Source organism: Petaurus breviceps, unplaced genomic scaffold (assembly GCF_028583685.1).
Source record: "Petaurus breviceps papuanus isolate PSGF00001 unplaced genomic scaffold, PetGlider_PUasm1.0 126, whole genome shotgun sequence".
In the NCBI taxonomy this organism is placed as follows: Eukaryota; Metazoa; Chordata; class Mammalia; order Diprotodontia; family Petauridae; genus Petaurus; species Petaurus breviceps.
The window spans coordinates 22615687-22636046 of NW_027185655.1; the positions used below are offsets into that span (position 1 = coordinate 22615687).

General features: G+C 37.7%; 1 protein-coding gene across 1 annotated transcript in view; it reads left to right on the plus strand.

Annotated features, from left to right (window-relative positions):
- The window catches only part of STPG2 (sperm tail PG-rich repeat containing 2), a 579581-nt gene extending 566673 nt beyond the window's left edge, over nt 1-12908 (plus strand). The window contains 1 exon segment of the mRNA XM_069094391.1: nt 12640-12908. Within this exon segment, the coding sequence (XP_068950492.1) occupies nt 12640 (1 nt within the window). The 3' untranslated portion in view covers nt 12641-12908.
- The last annotated feature ends 7452 nt before the right edge of the window (nt 12909-20360 follow it).

Here is a 20360-nt window from a genome sequence, read left to right on the forward strand (position 1 = left end):
TTCCTTCCTTCCTTCCTTCCTTCTTTCTTCTTTCCTCTCTTCCTCCCTTTCTTTATTCCTTCTTTCCTTTCTTCTAGGTAATAAAAGACTATTTTTCCATTCTGTCTTTATCTACATTTATATTATATACATTCTGTCTTTATATACTCAATGCACATCTGAGGGACTTAAAAAATGTTTATTGTTGAATTTAGTTGAATTGAACACAACAACCTCAACCGACACTGCTTCATATAAAAGAACAAAGATAATCAGAAAATTTTTGAATGTAGTTTTACTAAGTATATCTAGTTAATCAATACCTCTAATGTTATAGAGTAAATTTTAAAAGCCTTAAATTATTCCTTCATCATAATCTCACAGGAAAATCAAATCTTTATTTTAAATATATGTATTTAAATATAAAAGTGAATCATTTAGCAACTTCTCAGCACATAAAAGAATGTTCTTCTCTGGGGAAAGCCACTCAGAAATTCAGGGGGTCTAGTGATTGATGCTAAGCTTGTGGTCCTTTAAAGGGCTGTGGCCAGAGCAGCTAACAGACTTTAGAACTGAACCAATTCTCTTCTCTTCCTCTTATCTTTGTCTCCCCCACCTTGCCTCTGTATGTTTCGATATCTCCTCTTTAGCTCCATCTCTCCCATCATCTTCCTCTCTTTTCTCTCACTGCCTCTTTCTTTTCCTCCTTTTTGTTTCTCCCTTTTCCTCTATCTATTTTTTCTCTGACTCCCTTTCTCCTTTCCACCTATCTCCTTAAAATTAAATAAAGTATTAATTTTTAAAGATTATTTATTTTTTAAAAAGTTGCTTTTTACTTGTATGTGGGTGGAATGAAGCATTTTCCCCTACTGATTTAGCATTAAAGCAGCCCCTGCTTAATCGGTTTTTAGAAGATAATGCCTAACAACTTTAGGTACTTTGGAAACTGGCCATTCTTGAAAGATGAAAGTTGCCTTCTCAAGTGAGGCAGAAGAAATGGACAAAGAGTCCCAGAAGCAGCAGAGGGCTGGGCAAGTGGGGCTTTTCCCCAGAAGGTTGCAAAGTAGAGGGTGCCCAATTAACCATGGAGTTCCTAGGGAAGCCACTGCATACAAAGCTGGGAAGGTCACATGAGGGGAGAAGGGGAGGACTGCATCCATTTCAGGCCCCATCTGGGCTGAGAAAGTCACATTCACCACCACTCACACTTCCTTCATCACTCTTCACTCAGGCCCCCTGAATGTCTTTGATACTCTGGGTGCCTCCCACTTAAGCCTAGGCTGCTAGAGAAGAGCTGCATAGCTGGATAGAAGAGGAGCAGGGGAGAATAGAGTCAGCACAGCCTGGGCCCCTGCAGGCACTAGCTCTGCCTGGCCCCCTCTTCACTCCCACCCTATAGCAGGTTCATGCCAGACCACCTGTGGACTTTATCTCCTTACTGTATGTTATAGGGGAATGTTACGTGCTGCCATAAGGTTCTAGCACCTCACCTTGGGGAAATCTGGACCCATGGCCCCTGGAACTGAGCCTCCCAAGTCTAGAAGGGAGCTTCTCAGAAAATTTCCTTCAGAAACTTTGGGGATCTGCTCCACAGAGGCTGCAGTGATGGATCCCTCTCTGACAGCCCCCTCCTACCACTCCAAGCAGAGTGGTGCCCTCCTCAGCACAGGTCGGGCTGGTGTTCCCTCCCCCGGCCCTCTGCCAGCATCAGCTCCAGAAGGGAGAGGATGTCCCAGGGCAGCACCTGCAAGTAGACAGGGATGGTGTTGGTAGAGGGGAGAGGCAGGTGAGTGGAAGCAAGTGTTGGATATTTGGGCCTCTTCCCATTCTATGCTCACCATCCTGGACTGGCCTAACCAGCCCTTATTGTGTAAGACTAGTTAGAATAAGAAACTATCTCTTCTATTCCTTCTTCCTGTCTCTGCCAAACTCCTAGGGGAAAAAATACAAACAACTCAACCAGAACCTTCTTCTCTTTATACTCACTTCTCAACCTTTTGTAAATGACTTTGGGCCTCATCATTCAACCAAAGGGCCTCTCTCCAAGATTACCAAGTTATAACTGAGAAACTCTGTACACTTTTCTTGAGGTAGATTCTTTAAACCCATCTTGTTATTTTTTTTTTTTACTTTGTGACTGATGCCAGTCACAGGCCATGGAATCGATCTCACTTTTCTCATACCATTCTTAAGTGTTTGCCAGGATGGTTGGGCCAAGTTGTCTCTTCTGTAGCCATGTAGGTGAGCCCTTCTTTACATATCCCCTCCAGTATAACTATCTCCATTTGGTATCATCTTTGCCAATTTGTTGGTCATGAAGTGTTTTCATTTACTTTGTTATTAGTGATTTGAAACATTACCCCATTTGATTATTAATCATTTGTATTCGTTCTTTTGAAAATTGTTTCATATCCAGAGTTACACTAGGAATTTTTTTTTTCAATGAGAAAAGTCACCTTCTGTTAGGGGTTGGGTGGAGGTAGAGAGAAACTCTGGGTCACTAGCACTTCAAAAGCAGGGCAGTGGGAAATGGAATGAATGCTGAGTCTGGGAAACAGTAAGAAAGTCAGTGTCTTAGAAATGGTGCGTGTTAAATGCGTTAATGTGAAATATTATGTTGGATATCCAGGTATGTTGGATCTAGGTTAGGGATATTAAATTAACTGTAGGTCTGAGCCCCTAGACTGCTAGATGGGCATCTCTCAAGTGGAATCTCATTCTATCTCAATCAAGTCTTAGCCTCTGGGTCCTGGGAGCAGTAGGTACTCAGGTCTTGCTTCAATAGGGACTCTAAGTTATCAGAGATCCCAAGCACACCAGAGGTGTCAAAGGGAATTTTATTTTCAGCAACTGAGAGATTAGTCCCTGTGCCATGTGCAGGGATATCCTGGGTGTGCCTGATCCATCCCCTCCTTTTCTCCCACATTATCACCATGATGATCTATGAGATGATGCGTGTAAATATAACCCGGCCTTCAAGGACCTGATTGGCACTTTGTACGTTTTTGGATACCAGGGTCTTATAATTCTAAGAAATCCTTAGCCTCTGGGATTCAGAAGCAGTCAGGGCCTATATCCACTCCATATTTAGTTTTCCTATGACCGTAGAATATGGATGATCTTTATTTGCTGGTCATCCCTAATAATATACTTGGCAAATTCCAATTTCCAGCTGCTCTGATCCCTGTGATACAGAGACAGTTACTAAGACACAGATCTTCTTCTCTCCTCAGTAACTCATCCTTGTCTTCCTCAGCCAGATCCCATTATGCCCTCCAGAACACTTCCACTATTGTTAACCACTGACCTTTATCTTGAATCTCTTTGCACCCTCAATGGAAACCTCACTCAAACCAGAAAACATTAAATCTTAAATCTCTGGTCACTATCTCAAAGGCTTTTGTTCTCAGATATGAAATGCACATTAGACAAGAAGTACCTCACTCATTCCCATACTGTGCTTTCCCCACTGTTGCTTAGCAAATTAATTGAGGTTTATCCCACTAATAATTCAGCAACCTTTCCAAATCTTTCACAGTGATTGCTGAACCTCTTGGACCTTCTCTTTCTTTTCTCAAGAAATTCAGAATCTAGACCTAAAATGTTCTTTTTTTCCTTTTTACTTCACTACTAAATTGCAATTGTATCCGAATTGAGTAAGGGTTTCTTATCAGCTCTTTTTTATTGAGAAGTATTTTTTTTTTAAATTAGGGACTCAACAAGCACAAGCATTTTAATATCCAGAGAAGAAAAGAGTATTGTACATGAAATTGTAATATAATTTTCAAGAATGTATTACACTTAATATGGCAGTAACCAAAACTTTTCTGCTTGTCTTTGTACCCTATGATTATTCTTTGCTCTTTTCTGTGTATTTTTAAATCTTTCATTGATATTACTTTCCCTTGGTGTCACTATCACTATCGATCAACTTCCATCCTCCATAGAAGTCCTCCCTTATAACATATACATATAAACAAGGAAAACAAATAAACATATTTAATCTTCTAAATTCAATGACTCTGCCCCAATCCTGCTTGACACTATGCATCATTGTCACTGGTGACCATTTCCTCTTCATGGACATTAGCTCTATAACACTTGATTCTCTCATTTCCTTCCTGATTGTTCTATTAAATCACCATATGAAATGCAGGCATCCTCCAATGCATTGTCCTGGGCCTCTTCTCTGTCCACTTACCAGCCTCTCTCTTGGTGATCTCTTCATCTTTCCTGAGTTCAATTATCTTTTCTAATACATGTAACTCTTGTATCTATAGCTCTCATATTCTCTTTCTCTCTGTTTCTCTCTCTCTTTGTATATGTGTATACACACATATGTGTATATACATTTATATGTATGTGCATATATGTGTATATATATATGTATATATGTGTGTGTGTATATTATATGTATCATATCTCCTGAAACCCAGCCCTGCTGGATAGTTCTATATGGATATCCCAAAGGTACATCAAACTCAACATATACAAAAGAAAAATCTTTATACCCCGTGTGTCCCCCCAAAATCACTCCTCTCAACTTCTCTATTTTTGATAAGGTCAATATCACCCTACCCTAGTTTGGTAAATTTGGTGTCAGTCTTAACTTTTTTATTTTCATGAGTCTTTGTACCCCATCAGTTTCCATATCTTGTCAATTCCACCTCTATAACTTCCCTTATGTGCCACATCTCCATTCACCCACCTCCTACAAGCCTCTGCCCTAGTGCAGACACTCATCACCATTTTGTGTTGAATATTGAAATCACCTCCAAATTGTTGTTTTGGCTTCACTTATCTCTGTGTTGGAATCCAACCTCCACACAGTAGCCTGATTGATATTTTTTTTTTTTGCTTTTTGGAGGTCAATTGAGGTTAAGTGACTTGCCCAAGGTCACAGGCTAGCTTTTGTGCTAAGGGTCTGAGGCCAGATTTGAACTCAGGTCCTCCGGACTCCAGTGCCGGTGCTCTATTCACTGCACCACCTAGCTGTCCTGCTAATTGATATTTTCAAAATACAGAGCTAACCATAGCACTCCATGACCAAAATATCTTCAGTGACTATTTCCTTTAGAATAAAATGCAAAATCCTCAGACAGGCATTTAAATCCCTTTACAAGATGACTTCCATCAATGTTTCCAAGTTTTTAAAAATTACTCCTCTTTCCACATGTTTCAGTCAAACCAGTCTGCCAGCTCTTCCTCATGCAGGCTAGTCTGTCTCAAACCTTTGCACCTTGGCACAGGTGGTCCCCTTCCCCCCATGCTAAGAATGGACTTCCTCCTCACCTTAGCTCAACAGAAGCCTCAGCTTCCTTCAAGACCTAGTTCAGGCATCACCCTCTACTTAAGACCTTTCCCAATGTCCCCAGGTGCTAGTGTTCTCTTTTCCTTTTGAAATGCCTGTTTTATACCTTCATGTGGACTTTGTATTTACCTTTTTGTATTGTATCAACTCAGTAAGCAGGCCCATAGTATGAACCTCAAAAATACCTGGCTGACCCACTGAAAGAATTGTTTCTTCTTGTCTTTGTGTTTCATGGGTAGAGTCACAGTTGAAGAGCAAACCAGACATATGGAAGCTGTACTTGTTAACTATGCTATTGTTTCTCAGACTTTAAACCTCCAGAGGCCCCCTGTGTCTTCGTCCACCTCATTTGGCACAGGGTGCTGGGCAGGTGAACACATGAAAACTGCTTCTGTCTCATAGGACACAGCCTTGGGCCCAGCCTCATCTTCCCAGAAGGAATAGATAGGTGGCAGACTGAAGGACCTCCCTAGGACCTTCTTTCCCCTACATACACATACACATACACACACACACATACACACATATCAGGAGGTGTGGTGCTGGGCCTATATTATGTTAAACTATGCAAAATGTATGTAGACTTTTTAAAAAGATATAACAAGATTTGATGAAAGAAAAAAAACCAAATATAACCTTCAATATCATTACTGCTGGTACCCATGATCAATAGGGAAGTGATACAAATCTGCAAGATGTGATTAAGAGACATTTCCCAACAGATAAGCAAGGAATGTAGAAAAATAATTTTCAAAGAAAAATGCAAACTATCAAAAATAAAATTCAATGAAAACAAATGTTTAAAATCACTAATAATCAGAGTAACCATGAATGAAAATACCTCCCTCATCCTTGAGATTAGGAAAAGGTGGTAAAATTTGGCATCTTGGTCTATGGAAAGGTCATTCCGAGCTGGTAAAGTTATGATTTAGAGTAATTTTTCTGCAAAACAATTTGGAATAATGAAAGAAAATATTTAAAATTATTCATGAACTTTGACCCAGAGCTCCCACTGCTAGGTTTGTAACCCAAGGAGATATAATTAACAAGAAAAGGAAACTCAATTCAATAACCAATATTTACTTAGAAAACATTAATGCCAAGGATATTAGAAGACACATTATTAGTGATAAATAAAAGCGAATGTATCGAATATCTTGGCAAGGACTATATATTTCAGCTCATGAATAGAATTGAATATTATTACAGCACAAAATATGACACAAAAGAAGAATTCGGAGAAACATGAAATTTGCATGCAGTGATACAAAGAGAAAGATCACAAGATAAAGTAATAAAAATAAATATAGCACTGCAGGCCAACACAGTTCAGGGTAAACACAAGGTTTATGTTGGCACCAGACCATCAACATACATTCTTTCCTTTCTTTTCAAAATCAGTAAACGTAAAAGTGAAAAATGACAATTGAGTATCCCATCAGTTCCAGTTTTTTGCCACCACAAAAAGAGCTGCTATGAATACTTTTCTATGTGTAGGTCTTTTTCCTTTTTTTTTTATTGCTTTGGGATACAGACCTAGTAGTGGTATCACTGGGTCAAAGGGTATGCACAGTTTTGTAGCCCTTTGGGCATAGTTCCAAATTGCCCTCCAGAATCATTGGATTAGTTCACAACTTCCAATTTTTCCATATCTCATTCAACATTTATCATTTTCTTTTTTATTAGCCAATCTGATAGGTGTGGGGTGGTGCTTCAGAGGTCTTTTAATTCACATTTCTCTAATTAATAGCAGTTCAGAGAAATTTCCCTCATTGGACTATAGATAGTTTGGTCTCTTTGTCTGAAAACTGTTCATAGCCTTTGACAATTTATCAATTGGGGAATGGCTTGTATTCTTAAAACGTTGACTCAGTCTGCTATACATGTGAGAAATGAGGCCTTTATCAGAGAAACTTGTAAAAAAGTCATATTTATAATCATTGTGTATTTCCTGTCATTCTATTATCCCCCTGCTTTTCCTCTCTCCTTCCCCCTCCCCCAGTCCCTCCTCAAAAGTGGTTTGCTTCTCACCACCACTTTCCCCAATATGCCTTCTCTTCTATCAGCTCCTACCCTCCTTTCTTATCTCCTTTGCCTCCTACTTATCAGGTAGGGTAAGATAGATTTCTAAACCTGACTGCTTGTGTCTGTTATTCTGTCTTTGAGCCAGTTCTGATTAGAGCAAAGATCAAGTGTTGTCTGCCATTCCTCTAATATTCTCCTCCACTGTAAAAACTTTTTCAATTGCTCTAATGATGGTAAAATTCGTAGGGGTTACAACCATAATCTTCCCATGTATAGTAGCAAACACCCCAGCGTCCCCAGGGTGGCTGCCAACACAGGTTCTTTGATCAACTTTGCTGAAGGAAAGCAACTCAAAATGTTTTAACAAGCTTACTTTAATCAATCAAACATATATTGTTTACCTAGTTCAGTGGAAAAAGGTTAGCACCCCGAACTTCAGAGTATACTGACAGAAGTTACAAGACAGAGAAACAGATCAAGCAGACAGGCTTCCAAACTGTCCAACCATTACATCCATACCAAATCACAGTAACCAGAGAGGGAAGCATCAACATCTGGGTTTTCAAAGCTGGGGGGGGGGGGCACTCAACAGCTGCCCAGAGTCTCATCTGGTCAAATCACACAACACTTCTCAAAGTGAGCCCCAAAACAAAGTCTCACATCAGGGATTACATAGACTTCTCCTGGGTCAGAGAATGTAACAATCCTCTTGACCCATTGCCCAATCACAAAGCACCAAGATGTGGGCATTCCTGAAAAACTAGCCTCCCACCACAGGCTCCAGGTGCACTTAACCTAGGGGCAGGGAAGATCTTAAAAATTTACATTCCTATAACATTCTGCCCCCAACATCTTTCATGCCCATAGCATAGACAATTTACATTTGAACTAGCAATATACAAGAGGAAACAAGCCATTACCAAAGTGGCCACAGGGCCTTAAACAAACACAAAGGACATTCAAGTGTATCTCTTCAATCCAAAACAAAAAACATCCAAATAAAGTTCTCTTGGGGATTTGGGGGTGTCCTTCCCCTCACACTGCTCCAGCCCCTGCTTGCACATCCTGAGGGGCAGCCAGCCAGGCAACAAAACCAGCACGGTGGGGTCCTTGGGGGTACATGACCCTTCACCCCATCCACCACATTCACAAGTCCATCCTCCCCCTGGGTCCCAAACTGTGGGATGCAGCAAGGAAACACATTCAGTGCCCCCTGCTTAGACACACAGTCCTTATCTTGTCCTGTGGCTGAATTCCAAAATCCTGGGTTCCTTCTTTTGAGAAGTGTTGTATGATTTGACCAGATGAGACTCTGGGCAGCCGTTGGGAGCCCCCCGGCTTTGAAAACCCAGATGTTGATGTTTCCTTCTCTGGTAGCTGTGATTTGGTATGGATGTAATGGTTGGACAGTTTGGAAGCCTGTCTGCTTGATCTGTTTCTCTGTCTTGTAACTTCTGTCAGTATATTCTGAAGTTCGGGGTGCTGACTTTTCCCCTGAACTAGGTAAACGATATATGTTTGTTTGATTAAAGTAAGCTTGTTAAACCATTTTGAGTTGCTTTCCTTCAGGAAAGCAGATCTAAGAACCTGTGTTAGCAGCCTCCCTGGGGATGCTGGGGTGCTTGCTGCTACACCATGAAGTTATATAAACAGTTTAACCTTATTAAATCCCTTATGATTTGTCTTTCCTATTTACCTTTTTGTGCTTCTCTTGAGTTATATTTTATAGTCAAATTTTCTATTCACCTCTGGTCTTTTCATTTTCCCGGGTAAGTGATTCTTGGTTGTAATTCTAGCACCTTTGCCTTCTGGGATATCATATTCTAAGTCCCCTGATACTTTAATTTAGAAGCATCCAAATCTTCTGTTATCCTAGCTATAGATCCATAATATTTGAATTGTTTCTTTCTGGCTGCTTGAAATATTTATTTCTTGACCTGGGAGCTCTGAAATTTGGCTGTAATATTCCTGGGAGTTTTAATTTTGGGATCTCTTTCAGGAGGTGATTGGTAGATTCTTTCAATTTCTGTTTTCTCCTCTGGTTCTAGAATATTAGGACAATTTTCCTTTAAAATTTCTTGACAGATGATGTCTAGGCTCTTCTTTTTCATGGCTTCCAGGTATTCCAATAATTCTTACATTATCTCTCCTTAATATATTCTCTGGTTCATTTTTCTTTTAAAGATAATTCACATTTTCTTCTATTTTTTTCATTTTTTGCCTTTATTTTATTGTTTCTTGATGTTTTATGAAATCATTAGTTTCCTTTTGCCTATTGAAGTTTTTAAGAAATTATTTTCTTTATTGAATACCTCCATTTCCATTTGGCCAATTGTGCTTTTAAAGGAGTTCTTCTCTTCAGTGAAATTTATTTGGCTCATTTATTTTTTGTTTGTTTTACCATTTGGCTTATTCTGTTTTTTAAGGTTGTTATTTTTTTCAGTATTTTTAGGGGTGTGTGTGCTTCATTTACCAAGCTTTTGGCTCTTTTTTCTTTATTTTCTTGCATCACTCTCATTTCTTTTCCCATTTTTTTCTCTACCTCACTTGTTTGATTTTTAAAAATACTTTTGAGCTAGCTCTTACAGGAATTCTCTCTGGGCCTAAGATCAATTCACAGTTTTCTTTTAAGTCTTTGGATGTAGATATTTTGACTTTGATGTCTTCTGAGGTTTTTGTTTTTCCCCTGTCATTATGATAGCATTCTGTGGCCATGTTCTTTATAATGTGGTTTGCTCATTTTTTCAACCTATTTTTTGACTTTTAAATTTATATTATGGTTGTTTGATGTTCTTCTTGAGAAGGAAGAGTATCCCAGGCTTTGGATTTTTCATTCTGCTGTTTTTAGAGCTAGTTATGGAGAGGATCTGTATGTTTTTAGTTCTTCCAAGAAGCTATTATCTGAGAAGAGTTGTGGTCATTACTCTCCTGACCTGGTCTTTATTCTGTAAGCAACTACAGATAATCTTTTCTGCTCTGGAACTGTGACCAGAGTCCTGGCTCCCCTGCAGCTACTCACTCTTAGGTGCTAGTTTTTCTTCTCACTCTGGGAGTGTGACCCAGAACTGAGTATGGGAAATGCGACAGAGTTATGTGACAGTGCCACCAAAGAGACCCCCGTATGTTCCTACTGGTCAGCTGTTTTACCCCCTTTACCATCTGTGGGTTGAGAGCTCTGGAAACTGATTCAGTCATCCCTCAAGGGCTGCTGCTGGATTTCTAGGGTACAGCCTGCACTCCATTCTCACCCTGGTGAGACAGAACTTTCCTAACAACTTTCTAAGGTGTCTTAGACTGGAAATTGTTTTACCCTCTTTTTGTTTGTCCTGCCAATCCAAAATTTATTTTGAGGCATTATATTAAAATTGTTTGGAGGGGAATTTAGGGAAGTGCTTAGGTGAGTCACTGTCTTTACTCTTGAGATCTTTTCTCTGCCCCACCTCAATAATGTATACTCAAGATTATATTATTATGTTGTTTTGGGAAAATGTGGTGTGTAGGCATGCCTGTGTTCAGAGTGAGGGACATTGAGAATATCTCTTGTGTCAAAATAATAGAAAGAAGCATTTAGGAAAGCTTTAGTCACAATGATTTTCTAGGGAATGTCATTTCATTCATACAGGAAAGAAATCCTGTGAATACAATAAATGTGAGGGATATTTCTTCTAGACCACTAAGTATTAGAAAATTCATTCTAGAAAAGATTCCATATGGTAAATGTGGAAAATTCAACTTATTGGTTATGACAAATCCATACAGAAAGAAAATATAGATGAATACAGATGGGCAAGGCCTCTGATTTAATTCAATAGGGTACCCTGGAAAGACAACTTAATTCTCTCTGCAATGATGACAACCTGGGCAAGTAACTCCCCACCTTTCTCCCTCAAGTGGGACTACAATACTACCTAACTCTCAGGCTTTTGTGCAGAGAAGGTGTGATCATGTATGTGAAGTGATTTCTAATCATAATATAAGTATATATTACAATACACACACACACACACACATATATATATATATATATATATATATATATATACTAACTACCTGTGTGAGATGGAGGAAGTCGGCTGTCCTTCTCTGTGCCTTGGTTTCCTCCTCTGTAAAATGAGAGGGTTGTCTTCTATATTCTCTTTCAGCTCTGAATCTTTAATCCTTAATCAATTTTACCTATTGCCTTTATTCAACATGTTTTATATATATATATGTATTATATATATGGTAAATGTGGGAAATTCAACTTATTGGTTATGACAAATGTATATATATAATATCTATTATAACAATATATACTATATATATTACTATATATATCTATTATAACAATATATACTATATATTACTATATATATAATTATATATATATATATATATATTACAATGTAAGTAAATATAAATAGACAATGAATTAATTCAATTTTCCTTGCATTTTGGGAATTGTACAAGAGGAATGCCATGAACAATGGAAAGCCTTCTGTATGTACCTGTGACTCAGGTACAAAGAAGAGTTCCCCACAGAACATCTGAAGCTGTTTGTAGGATCCCTGTGTGTTAAAAAGAGAGGCAAACAGAGAGAGAGAGAGAGGGACAGAAAGAGAGCGAGAGATTAACACAATAGTGAATCGGGGTTTTCTTACTAGGGATATCTAACTTATATATTTAAACCAATGGTTCTCCAAGTATTTCTTAGGAGCCCTGCCTTCCCTTCTCTCAGGACCTCCCTATCCTGAAACCTCTCCCTAAAAATATGGGGTCAGGGATCAGCCCAGTTCAAGGCCATTTTTTGGGGGGTTCGTTTGTTTTTCATTTTTTCCCTAGCAGAAATTTTTACTTGAGCAAACCCCTCATGGTGTAGTAAAAAGAATGATGATTTTGAAGTCAGGGGACCTGGGTGTGAATCATGGAAATGCCACTGTACCCTTGTGGCCTTGAGCAAGCCACCTTCTCTGGGCCATCGTTTTCTCATCTGTAACATGATTCATCTAGAGTCTAAACTTTCTTCTTGGTCCTTTCTGTCCCCAGATCTATGATGATAGGTCATTTAAATAATGATTACAAGACTTAAGTATTTCACTGACTTTGAGAACCTCTAGCTAAACCATGAGAATTCATGTATATTTGGACGATATACCAAAAGCACAAATAACTAAGATCTTCAGCTATTAAGGAGAATGCTTAAAGGCTGAAAAAATTAATCATAGAATTTGGAATTTTTGGTAAAAATGGGATATAAATTTAATAAGACAGGGAAAAGTTTCTGCTCATATTCTGGAATAAAGTTGACCCAATACTCAATTGGTTTTCTTTTATTCTTTCCACAGACATATTCCAAGCTTGTCTCATCTATTACTAGAAGCAAACTGAAAGTTTTTGTTTTACAAAGAAGTCTTTTAATTTTGATGATGCTCTCTATCAGCTGCTCAAAGAAACATAATTGTTCTTTCAACCTTGAGATAGAAAACCTGTTCTTTCAAGAGAGCTGATTCTTTACTTTTTCTGAATTTTTCCTATTACAGAAATAGCACAGATAGCTATTTATGTCTGTCTTAACATATATCATTGATGCTTCCTTCTCTGATTTAACACTGAATAAAAGTATTTGATGGAAAGTGCCCCCCCCCCCACCATTTCATCTTATAACCACAGAATACAATTAACTCTCCTATTCCAGAAGCTAAGTAAACTTGGTAAATGATGTACCTTGTTTCTACATTGCCACTTTGATTCGTTCTTTGCCTTCTCATTTCTAAGAAATATGAAAAAGTGGATGATAGAAGCAAAAATAAACATATGTAAGTATTCTTATATATAAATTTTAGTACAAATGTGACTTGGGACAGATGGTGATTTTTAAATGGGCAACATTCTCCCCAATGTGGCCTCAAAGATGGTGAAGTCTAGATAAATTAGAGACCTTTGAGTTGGTTTTTGGGAGTGGGGGCATAAGGGGTGGGGTCAGTACTCTTTCAAGGAGCTCCTGTAGCAAGTAAGCATGCATTTTAATAACCATAAAAAACAATAAAGACATATTAGGCCGATAGAGGGTTTTATTATTAAGATTGGTGTTGAGATTGTAAATTCTGAGAAACAGGGGAGTGGAGAGAGATTGTTAGTAAAAAACATATTGAATAAAGGCAATAGATAAAATTGATTAAGAATCAAAGATTCAGAGTTGAGACTATAGAAGACAACCCTCTGATTTTACAGATGAGGAAACCAAGGTACAGAAAGGACAGGTGACTTCCTCCATCTCACACAGGTAGTCAGCATCAGTCAGGATTTGAAACTAGCTCTTCTGACCCCAAAATTGGTTCTTTTCCGCTGTCCCAGGCTGGTTTGAATACAAATTTGTTCAGGCTACCCAGAATACTGCAGCATGATATGGATAATGAACACACTTCAGTTAGCTAGGAGGCTACATTCCTCATGACCCCAATGCAAAGACTCGGTGCTGGGCAGGACTGAAAAAGACGATAAGGGATAGGAATGATGATAAGTGTATCAGTCAGCACACATTTACTAAGTGCCTACTATGTGTCTGTCACTTGATAAGTGGTACGGTTACAGATTCAATGAATGAAACAATTTCTACTCTCAAGGAGTTTATTGTCTAATAAGAAAGAGGCCAACAAATGTATACAGATTCATAGATGTATGCACACATACATATACATATATATATATATACATATATATATATATAGCATTAATGTAAAATCAATTCAGGAGAGAAGACAAGTTTGTAATAATAAACATGTACATCTATACATATGCATGTGTACGTATATATGTAACACATGTATATATGCAGAGTAAATATAAGAATGCATTCAGAGTAGTTAAATAAAAGACAGTTTGAGAAGCAGGGCATGAGTAGTTGGTATCAGGAAGGGCTTCTTGTAGAACATGGTACTTGGAGTTGCATCTTGAAGGGAGAGAGGACTTCTCTAAGGCAGCAGTAAGGAGAGAGCGTATGCCAAGTACGAGGGACAACCAGTAAAGGCACAGAGATGGGAAATGAGTTCTAGTTGAAGAACAAAGAAAAGGTCAGTTTGCCTGGATAGCAGAGCACAGAAGAATAAGTTGGGCATCTGGAAAGGTAGGTTGAGGCAAATTTAGGGAGGATTTTAAAAGCTAAGCAAAAGAACTTATATTTTATCCAAGAGCTAAATGGAATTGATGAGTGGAAAAGTGTCATGGTCAGATCTTCACTTAAGGAAAACCACTTTGGTAGCAGTGTAGAAAGCAGACGGAAGTGAGAGGAAACCAATTAGGAGGTCATTGGAATAATCATGGTGGGATGATGAGAGCTTTAAAAAATGTGGTTTCCATGTGGATAGAGCATCAGAGTAATTTCTGAGAGAGATTGTGAAAGAGGAAATGGCTGGATTTGGTAACTGATTGGGTGTATACAGTTAAGAAGAGAGGAGTCAAGAATAGCACTGAGTTTACAAATGTGTAAGGATAGAAAAATGGCAATGTCTTCAGCAGAAATAGGGACATTTGGAAGAGAGGTGGGTTTGATGGGGAGGAGATACAGCGAATTATGTTTTGATCATATTAAATTGGTGATATCTCCGGAGCAACTGGTTTAAAATGTCCAGCAGATAATTGATGATTTGGGATTGAAAGTCAAGGAAGAGACTAGGTCTTGATACATAGTCTTCAACATAGAGATGACTAAACCCAATTTATGCACTTACTGGTTTTGTTCAGTGTTATAATAGATTCTTGCACAGATGAACTAAAATTGGGTTTTGGGTTTGGAGCACAGGCTGACCTGCTCTCTCAATGTCAATACAGCTATACCAAATGCTTAGACAAAATGTCCACGTTGCCATGATTATAAGAGTTGGGGAAGAGGCAATAAAGCCTAACAATTGTATGAGAATTTAGAACGAAGCCAGTAGAATGAGAATATAATATATTTGTGTAATATTTATTATACAGAATCAATATGAAAATACATTAAAAGTAGTTAAGTAAATTACAGATTAAGGACGAGGGTACTAGCAGTTGATATCAGGAGAGGCTTCATATAGAACAATGTGGAAATTTGATGTAAGCTGGCAATGATGACAAAGCACTGTCCAGCATATAGTAAATGATCAATCAGTTCATATTTTATTGAATTAAACTGACATAAAAACATAGCATGTTCAGGAAACTGGTCAACATGACTATAAACCATGGTCATAATTATATTTGCAACTGACTCTCCAATGCCCTTTGAAATTATATAAGTATCTATCTAGAGTTAGGAGGTATAGGAATGATTCTCACTTTTTTTGTTGTTTATTAACTCCTCTGATTCATGTAGAACTCTTTGTGGCCCCATTTGGAGTTTTCTTGCCAAAGATATTGGAGTGGTTTATCATTTCCTTCTCCAGTTCATTTTACAAATGAAGAACTTAGGGTGAAATGACTTGCCCAGGGTCACGCAGCTAGTTAAGTGTCTGAAGCCAGATTTGAACTCACAAAGAGGAGATTCCTGGTGATGACCTGACCTTCTCTTATCCACTTTCTAGAGACTAAGAATTGATTTAAAAACAACAACAAAAACAGACTAGCTCGATTAGAAGACTTTTTTGAATGCTGAGAATCATGGGAGAAAAAGTAGCACAGGACCATACAAAAAAGCTATGACGATTCAACAATTCAAGGCAATACAAACATTTACTGAATGTCCCCTTGGTAAAAGGCCCTGGATAAAAGGAAAAATGGTCCCGGCTCTCAAAGAGTTTGCCTTCTACTAGATCATCTTCGTTATTTCAGTTTTCTGTTTTCTTCTCTTTGTAGTGGAAAGATTTTTGAACTGAGAATCAGGAAACTCTGACTCCAATCATTACCTATATAACCTTGATCAAATAAGTTACTGTGTCTCCCTAGGCCTCAGTTTCTTCTGTAAAATGGACTAAGTTATCTCTAAGGTCATTTCATCTCTGATGGTCTATGGATTCTGTTGTTTTATATGTGCTTTACTGGCTTCAGATAAAGGACTGGCTTATTGTAAGCATCATCATCATCATCAGTAAAAGCTCTCCTTTCCTCACTGGTGAAGAACCAATCAATTGCAGCCCATAGAGAGTGACGGAAATCAGTAACGACAGCTAAGGTAATGGTGGCAGTTAATAGTGGTGAAGGGGAAAAAAATTGCAGGGATAAGGAAGAGTGTAGTAAGAATCCATCTATATTGGAAGCCATCTATACCTGCAGAATGACCCAATAAATCACAAAAACTCATGTTCAAAATGGTGACCCTCAATCATTGAGCAAAGGTGAAATTGTGTTCAATATACTCTCTAAAAGAGGAATGAATGCAGTAAATTTTAGAAACAGAGGAAGGCCTGCAGCACATTGGAAGGATCAAATGTGGTGAACTTATGGGAAAGTCAGAGCACATGTTACACAGGATGGACAAGCTTGTACAGATATCATCTTGGCATTGCATCATTGGAAGGGGCATCCAGGTCCCTGAGACCAGAGAGCCCTTTGAATATTCCTTCAAAAAGTCTCCATAAAGTAATGAGGGTTTAGTATTTTAAAATTATTTAAATTTAGTAATTTTAAAAGTATTTTACATTAATATTTAAATGTCTAGCTACCTGGAAAACCTCTCTAGAAGGAGTCAAGGTTTTATTGTAGTAACAAATAATTGTAGTATTTAAATGAAGTCAGTAAATAACAGCATATAGCACAGTGGCTGGTACATGGTAAGCACCTGACACATGTTTAACAATGAACAAATGTTTATTTTACTGAAACAATAAATAAATGGCAAATAAGCAACTTAATAAGTAATATAAATAATTGTGCTGTAGTAAATAATAATTTAGATTATATGCATAGACCCATATGAGAGAACTTTCTGGATAGCTCTTTGTCAAAAAAGAAAAATAGAATTTAATTCAGAAGGTAAATCTTGCATCTTTCCCAGGTCACATCATAATAGTAGTATGTCTATAATGATGAGAGTCATATGTTTTAGAGATATTATCAGCGTTTGTTGCCTAAGCTTAAAGTTTGGCATCCTGAAGCAAAGGGGCTTATAGAAAAAGAAAGACCACTTATAAAAGTGATCAGATATTTAGCTTTAGATGGCTATAATTCTTAATCTTGTGACTTCCTCCCTTAAGTACATTGGATTTTTGTGGCAACTATAGAGATTGTTGAGATTATGTATATCTTTTCGAACCTATCTTCTTATATTCTTGGGGAAATCTCCCTAAAGTGCATATAAATCAGGAAAGCTAATACTGTATTCTATTATCCATTCCATTATTTTCTGTAAGAAGGATCAGGCATTGTTTGTGGTTTTCAGTACAAATTGTCAGCAAAGCTAAGACTCACGTTCCTAGTCCCCTGCCCAAAGCAGTAGTTCTCAGGAAAACCATGAAATTAATAATCAAGACTAATTTTTCATAGGTGTCAAATAAATATAAACTGTTGGCCTTAGCACAATGGTGAAAACTAGCTACCAATTTTAAAAAAAAAGTCTGTAATACATCATTTTTTAATTTAAAAATATAAGGCTTTAAATTTATTTTAATCATTTATATATACATTCATATGTATAATTATAGACTAATAAAGGAAGTTTAAGCTATTAGGTCCATTTTGTTACAGAGTGATTCTCACTGAAATAAATAATAAAATGAGCAGAATTTCAGGATCCATTGCAGGGGAACCGAAGACACATTTATAAATGTGAGCTATGTTTTATTTGGGGGGGGGGAGGGATAGAGTTTGACTGCTAGCAAAATTTCTTTCCTGGTTATATTTAGTTGTTTGAAGTGTAAAGAATTTATAGTAACTCACATATGTCCTTCTGAAACATACTTCAGTTTACATTTCATTTTCTAGACCATAATATCTAAATGAGCATCATGATCTGTGAAGAAAAAATAATAATGAGTAATTCAAATAACAAAAAAATACAACTGAAAAATACATAGCAGATGTAAGTAGACTATTACGTTTTGCCAGTGATTTGCTTCATCAATGGAGGAATAAGATAAAGGATAGTATTTGGGACAAATTATTCCCTTTTTGCTTAATGGTAGATCAGGGGGATGTTGTAAATAGTTTGGTTAGATTTTAGCAAAGCATTTGCTAAAGCATCTCCAACTTGTGGAAAAGATGGAGAAATGTGGGCTAGATGAAGATGGTAAAATTAGATGTCTTTCAGAACTGGTTGAATGTCTTAACCCAAAGAGTAGCCCTTAAGTGTTTGGTATCAGCTTAGAAGGATGACTGCTAGATTGTCACCAGTCATCTTGGCTTATGTCCTGCTGCTGCACTCAGATAACTCAGGAGGACAGAGTGAGGCCGATGATTTTGTACAGCTCTGTCTCACTTAAACCCAATTCACTTACAAGTCAAAACATCATGCTCCTGATCCTCTTTGAGAAAAAAGATGAACAACAAACAAAAAGAAGTGCAACTCTATTGACCTGAGAAAAAGCATAGATTTAATATTTATAAAATTTACAAAAATATGCAACAATCAGAGGAATAGCTAAAACAATGGATGACAAAATCCAGAAAGATCTGGACATTCTAGGAGAGGAGTGGGGAACATGCGGCCTCGGGGCCACATGTGGCCCTCTAGTCCTTGAATGTGGTCCTTTGGATCCAAATGTCAGAGAAAAGATCTCCTTAAAAAAAGCACTCAGTCAATGTGCCACACTCGAGGACCTAGAGGGCCACATGAGACTACAGGTTCCCCATCCCTGATAGCTATTGAGCTTACTCTAATAAGCTGAAATTCAATGGGCACAAATTAAAGGTCTTATATTTGGGTTCGAGAAATTTGTTTCACAAATATAGTATGAACAGATATGGTTAAACAGATATCTGCCATTCAATAAATCACAAGCATTTAGAAAGCACTTACCCATGAACTAGATATTGGAGATATTAAGTAAAAAATGAAACAGTCTGAAAAACAATTTTGGAAAAAATATTTCAAAGTTTTGCTGGAGTGAAAACACAATATGAGTGCACAGTTTGCTATGTGTAGCCCAAATTTATTGACAGCTAATAAGATCTTACGCTGAATAATGGCGCGGCTACCAACAACAAGAAGGTGACATTGTTCCCCATCCTTAGCAGACCTCAGCTGGCATGGTCTGCTCATTTCTGGCTAGTACAGCTTAGGAAGGACATTAATAAGCTGGAAAGCATCCAGGAGAGGTCATCTAAGACAGTGACAGGTTTTGAATCCAAGCCATATATCAGTATTTGTTGAAGAAACTCGGGATATTTAACCTGAAGAAGGCCCTGGGGCTCCGTGATAGGTGTGTTCAAGTATTTAAAATCCTATAATGCAGAAAGGAAATTAGAATTTTTCTGTTTTGGCCCCTGAGTACAAAGAAATTAACAGAAGTTTTAATGAGACCAATATAAGTTTAATATAAGGAGAAGTTACTCGATGTAAGGTTGTCCGTCTTTCTGATTGAGACAATTTTATTAATTGAGAGAGGCAGGAACAAAGATATGGGAAAAAACACTGAGATATTGTCTCATCAGAGAAAACTGATTCTTCCTCTATTAGATTGTGGGATCCTTGAGGCTAGGGACTATCTTTTTGGTTTCTTTTTGTTCCCAGAACGAAGTATAGTACCTAGAACATGAGGTACTTGAGAAATGTTTATCAACTGACTGACTTCAGAGTAAAGATGATCAAGGCATACATTTTGTCCAAGAATCTAATTTGAGGACTTCCCCATGGTCACTGTGTTCATTGGTTTGAGAGTGTGTCCCAAATTTATGGGTGGAATAACATGTTTTAATTATTCTTGCTTTGCCTTTTCTTTAGTAGATATCTTATCAAGAGTCAATTCATTTTTGTGATAGCAAAAAAAACTAGAAACAAAGCAGATGCCTATCAACTGGGAAATTGTAAAACCAAGCACAAGCAGCTTTCCAGAAGAATGCTACTGTGAACAGCTTTTAAGGTTTGAATACATAATATGGTGAACACTCTTTATTCAATCACAAATCAGAGCAAAACATTCACAGAAAATCAAAATACAGTATT